This window comes from Dermacentor albipictus, chromosome 1 (genome assembly GCF_038994185.2).
Source record: "Dermacentor albipictus isolate Rhodes 1998 colony chromosome 1, USDA_Dalb.pri_finalv2, whole genome shotgun sequence".
In the NCBI taxonomy this organism is placed as follows: Eukaryota; Metazoa; Arthropoda; class Arachnida; order Ixodida; family Ixodidae; genus Dermacentor; species Dermacentor albipictus.
The window spans coordinates 401,443,224-401,449,223 of NC_091821.1; the positions used below are offsets into that span (position 1 = coordinate 401,443,224).

The window sequence follows — 6,000 nt, forward strand, 5'->3', positions numbered from 1 at the left end:
TAAGCGTATGCTACTGGCCACCCTCGAATAGCTCATTTTGTGATCACATACATGACTGTCTAAATCAATTAATGGGAAAATTCCCCGGAGCAAAGATAATTCTTATGGGTGACTTTGGCTTTCGTAAAATAAACTGCTCGAGCACATGTCCCTTCCCCATCATCTACTGAGGCTAATCAGTTTGTCGCTATTTGCTCTGGCTTTAGCCTTGTATAAACGGTGGTTCTTCCGACACGTGTAGCAGGCACTACGTCAGCAATACTTGATCTTGTGCTGACATCATCAGCTGATATTATATCTGCGATAACGCACTTACCTGGCCTTAGCGACCATGATACATTACATTTTACAATCACGATATCCCTACCGCTGAAGCGTAAACGATTTAAACAAATAAAATATTATAAGAAGGCTAAGTTCTCCGCAATAAACATCGAACTTGCTTTCTTTCTTTACACGTTTCTACTCGGCCATCTCCATCGTTCTGTCGAGAAAAATTGGTGCCTCTTTAAAGAAAAAGTTTGTGATCTGATAAAACGTTGTATGCCAGACCGACGTACCTATTCAAATAGTAACGCACCATGGGATAGCAGACAGCTTAACAAACTAAGCAACAAAAAGAAACGCCCATTTCGTATTGCTAAACGGTCCCTAAATCGTGAACACTGGTTCTCATACAAATGCGCTGCCGCTACGTACTTTTCTAACGTAAGGTCTGCGAAGTTTTCCTGCTACAACGTTACCCTTCCCAAGCTACCGAACACTAACAGTAAAGCATTCTGGAGCTCTATTAAACGAGATAGCACTACAAAGATCACTCTCATATCTCCAACTGGGAACGCAATCACCGACCACGCATGCGCTGATGTGCCAAATGACACATTCGTACAGGCTTTTTCGCCGTCTTCGTATGTTGCTCCTCCTCCCGAAATACGACCTAAAAGATATCCCCAGATGCAGTCCGCAGCATTTAATAGTAACGGTATTAATATAATCATAACTAAATTAGAATTAAAATCATCATGTGGTGTTGATTGAATTAACATTACATTTTTACACAGTAATAGCTAGTGAATATTGCTCTATAACTTTAGAATTAATTTTTTCTCAGTCGCTTCACAACCACACATTGCCTCTAGATTGGAAAACGGCTAAGATCATAACAATTCATAAACCTGGTGATAAGCATAACACTTCCAATTATAGGCCCATTAGTTTGACTTCAGTGCCCTGTAAGATAATGGAGCACGTAATTTATTTTTAGGTAGTCACCTAAAAATCATCAGTCACCTTGAATCTAACAACTTCTTTACATCTAGCCAACACGGTTTTCGTGTAGCATTCTCATGCGACCGGACCTGCAATAAGGTTTCTTCACTCACTCACTCATTCTCATGTGATACCCAGCTTCTTTGATTAACTAAGGACTTGCATTCCAACTTGGACGGAGGATTTCATACGGACTATATTTTTCTTGATTTCGCTAAAGCATTTGACAAAGTACACCACACATACTGCTATCTAAACTCGGCGCACTAAACATTGATACTAATGTACTTAATTGGATAAAAGCATTTCTAACACGCCGCATGCAATTTCTAAACGCTAAAGAAGTTAATTCAACTCTAATACCCATCGAATCTGGCGTTCCACAAGGGTCTGTGCTTGGGTCGCTGTTATTTTTGATCTACCTTAACGATCTACCCGATAACATTTCGTCTGAAATTTATATTTTTGCAGATGATTGCATAATATATTGCAAAAATTTTTACGATGCTAATAGTTCCTCTCTTCAGAACGACTTAAACACACTGCATAACTGGACTTAAAAATAAATAAATAAAACATGCAGTAAGATATTCTACTTGGACTCAACCTGTCATTGTTGTATAAAGACATGATGTGCACAAGTGAAGTGTGAGAAAGGTTGAAGTAGTGCTGAAAATCCAAGCTCCTCACCCTGGGGTTAAGCGACACGAGCATCTTCGCCGACACCTTCCGCTGGTCGAAGCCTGCAATATAGAAGGAAATGAGTACGGGTGGCTTATATTACTTCACAAATTATCTCAGTATAAAAACAAACTAGTATGCCTTTTTATGTGCAATTCGAGTACTTCATGTTAAGTTGATCTAAAAAGAACTGAAGCGAGTTTACTCAGTGATAGCTGTGAAAGCAGCGAAGCTGGCGGTCGTTTTCTCACGTTTGAACTCGTGTTCAGCGCGATTTTCATGAGTCTTTTGTCTCATTGTCGTCGTTTTGCTAGATTCGAGCTTCGGTTTCGGATTGCGCACACTCTTCAGTTGCGTGAGGTTGTGACCAAACTGCAGCCTATCACAGACTATGCAGCTGTGGCCGCACTCATGGTCGAGGAATTCGCTCTTGAACCGCCCATCGGCACCCTCCGTGAGAGGTATCTCTGCGTCGACGTCTGTGCTCGGCCTCTTACTCTCAAAGTTGGGAGAGAGAGAGAGAGAAAGCACTTTATTTACACCCGCCATAGAGTATGGGTGATCGGGGTGAGACGCAGCTCGCCCTTTCACCGTCTACCTCCCTAAACGTCGGCCGGAATCAATTGGCTTCCTACGGCGGCTAGGGCGTGACCGATTACTTGTTTTTGGGCTTGTTCTTCCTAGCTACGGAGGGAGGATTCCCATCACTCTTTGTTCCCACGTAGGCCGTTTAGTGCTGGGCAAGCCCAGAGCATGTGATTTAGGGTCGCTATGCCTTCACAGTTTTTGCATTTGAAGACTGCACCTCAGGATGCAATTTGTGTAGGATATAAGGGTTTGGGAAGGTACCCGTCTGCACTTTTCGCCAGATTACTTCTTCCTTCCTTGTGAAAGATCTATGGGGGGGAGGGAGGGTTCTCCTGCCCATTCTATAGTGTTCTAGAAATTCTCGGTATGTTGTTAAGCAGAGGCAAGCTAACTCGAAGTTGGGAGTTAGCTTGCCTCTGCTGGCATTTGGCTTGGGTTGCCTTGGCTTGCCTCGGCGGTATCCTTGGCGGCAGTGGCTTCCCTCCACTGGCGCTTTGCTTGAGCTTGAGCTTCTCGCACTGGCAGCTCGGAATTAGCGCGACGATGGCACTGCCGCTCGTGCTGAACGGAATCCATGGGGCGAAAAGGCGCGCGCCGACGAAACACCTGCTCTTATAACCCTCTCATCCCCCTCCCCCGGCGCGCACTGTGGGCCCCTGCGTGACACCGGACAACGGACGGTGATGGCTCGACTTAGAACAGCTCCGCTGCTAATATTACCAGGCGGAAGATGTGTTGCAGTACAAACCGTCCTACAAAAAAAAATAATGAGCAATGACTTCTGTGCAGCTTTGCAATGAAGATGGAAACACTTCACTGCGCCACGTTCCCCTCACCACGCACTTCAAATTTTGTTTATAGATTGGAAGTTGTAGGAAGTCACCAAAGTATACTTCAACTTTTTCTTTTTAATTGCTAGATTATTATAGAATATAGGACAAAACAGAAATGTCGCATTGCCACCGCTTCCAAGAAGCAAACTTCGCTTCCAACTCTCTCTCTCTCTCTCTCTACCTAGACTAGCGCCCGCAAGGGATATTTCTTCCCTGCCTTCTCCCATGACAGGGCCGAAAGTACCAGGACCGACAATCGACTATTAGGTCAGAAGGCCCGCCTTTTTTTTAATACGCAAGTGTTTTATGCGGCGTACACCATTGACTTCCTGTAACGGATATGACGTCGGCACGAACGCTTAATATACCCTCTCTCTTGACAGGGATGGCGCCACCATCTAGGAGAGTTGAAGCGAAGTACTGCACCATGACACGAACGAGTGCCGGCAGTGAGCGCTTCGGTAGTCTCAGCGCAGCGAAGGTTCCAACTGTGTGTAGCCCGGCGTAGGCGGAGTAAGCCTTCTGGTGAAGCGAGGACGCAGTTTCCGCACATGGTTTGCGTTCGGCGTCGGTTTGGCCTGTGACGCCTCGTCGTCTACCGAGCGCAGCTCCAACATCCACCAGCAGTGCCTAAACGTCGCCTACTGCTTCGCTTGCGATGACACCAATTAAGAAAACTGCTGCACTAAGCAGCGCAGAAACTCAACGGCCTCGACAAGCGAATCTCGATTTGGCCTGGCGAGAGACACGCCGGGCCTTCGCGTAGAGCGCCTTCGCGCCTTCGCGGCGCGCGATGAGGACTCTGCCACTCGCATTCCTGAAGCTGAGTGCGTCGCAACTCAACTGGCCCAAGACACTGCGGAGCCAGGCCAAAATGTTCGTACCTTCGCCGAGGCGGCTCGGCAGCATGACGCCGCTCGCGAACAAGACGCCGAGCGCCAAGCAAATCTGCAACGCGGTCGCCGGCTCACAAAATCGTGCGCCTTTCGCTGCATCAGACCTTGAGTTCACGAAACGACTTACTAACAACCCGTTCGGTTTCGCTTGTATGGTTTGCGAACGCCTGTGGTTTATGGGGGACTTGCGCAATGCTTCTGTGAAGACACGTTTCACTTTCATATTCTACCGTTTTTCGTGAAAGAGGGATCAACCATAATCCCCCCCCTTTTTTTTTCACGGCATACTTGACGTGGCAGTATGATAACATGCCCTGCATTCGACGATTTACCGAGCTTATGTGTCATCACCGGTGACATCGCAGGAAGTGCGTCTCGTGTAGCTAGAGGCATTTGTGCGCGTAACCTAGCGTTGCCAACAGTCGAGTGGACGGAGCGGAAGCGGGTGCGGCTGGCGACGACCGAGCCTGTCAGTGTCAGGATTCGCCATTCCGCATGTGTGAAAAAATGTAACAATTTACAACAAGAAACGTGCCTGGCAAACACGACTACCAATACCGATTGCGGTATTGTGAACGGCTAGGGGTCCGCAACAGAACTAGAACCACTGCAAAACGAATATGCCTTTATGTGTTTATGACAATACAACAGAAGACAAATGATAAGAATGATCAAACAAGCTCTCAAACGCTATAGAAAGTAAATCTGGTCTATTCATTGTCGTCCAGTGCAAAAGAGACAAAAGTCAGGACATTTGGCCATCCCGACTGGGTCAAGTAGGGACATTTCCTCAAAAGCCGGGACTTTCCCACAAAATTCGGGGTGGTTTATAAACCTACTGCAATACTGCAACCTTAACTCTCTGGCTGGAAACGGGGTTCATTCCAAAGGAAGGGCACGTGGACTCCTTTAAGAAATTTCAGCAGTTCGCGCCATGCAGCCGCTTGATACTTTGTAGACACAATTGGCACAAGGTGACCTATGCGCGTCGCATTTGCCTGTTTGGAATGCCCATATACGGTGAGGGGAACTTTAGAGTACACGGCGTTCTTCAGTTCCGCATTAATTTCCTCGGCTAAGAAATTATAGTGCTTTAGGCAAGAACTAACGTTTACCATCAGGCATGGACTCAGTACCGCTGTATACCTGTGGCCAGTGTCCCTCAAGTCACTGAACGTACCGGGCTTGTCGGTAGGCGAAGCAGCAGCAACGACCATGTCGTTTGTTCTGTGCGCGCTCGGTTCTTGAATACGTGGTAGCAACGTGTGCGATGCTGGCGTCCAAGATTCGGGGGACAGCACTCACTCCGGCCAGGTCGCAGGGAAGTCGCCGTCGTTTCGGAAGCGGTGCTACGACGCGGTGCTGCCACACGGAGACTGGAAGGCATACGACCACCCCGGCATTCTTCTGCTTCTTCGAGGGAACCAGCAATCCTCCACGTGGAGGCACGCTTTCCTTGATGGCGATGACGATTTTTTTTTCAGAAATGGCACACACACACTGTGTGGGATTGGCCGCTAATTGGGTTTTTTTTTTTTGCTCATAACGCTTATATTGGATAAATACATGTGCAGGAAAATGCCAACGAGCAGTAAATACGAGGGCGAATGAGAAAGTATCTACCCTTATTTTTTTTAGTTCAGCAGATAGAAAACGCGGAAATCTCTAGGGGCGAGGTCCGAATTGCACGGTGGGTGGTCCAGATTCTCGCAGTGAAATGACCGGAGCTTGTC

At 47.1% G+C, this 6,000-nt stretch overlaps 1 protein-coding gene across 7 annotated transcripts in view; it reads right to left on the reverse strand.

Moving 5' to 3' along the window:
• Nucleotides 1-6,000, reverse strand: part of LOC135903565 (microtubule-associated serine/threonine-protein kinase 3-like) — a 41,437-nt gene extending 35,437 nt beyond the window's left edge. For 2 of the 7 annotated variants that reach the window (XM_065433885.2, XM_065433882.2), the window contains exons 1-2: nucleotides 5,573-5,997; nucleotides 1,960-2,012 (exon numbers count right to left, since the gene is read on the reverse strand). In XM_065433885.2, the coding sequence (XP_065289957.1) occupies nucleotides 1,960-2,012; nucleotides 5,573-5,654 (135 nt within the window). In that variant the 5' untranslated portion in view covers nucleotides 5,655-5,997. Of the gene's footprint in view, nucleotides 1-1,959; nucleotides 2,013-5,447 lie in introns of all 7 variants that reach the window. The other 5 variants (XR_010564847.2, XM_065433886.2, XM_065433884.2 and 2 more) reach the window with 5 other exon arrangements.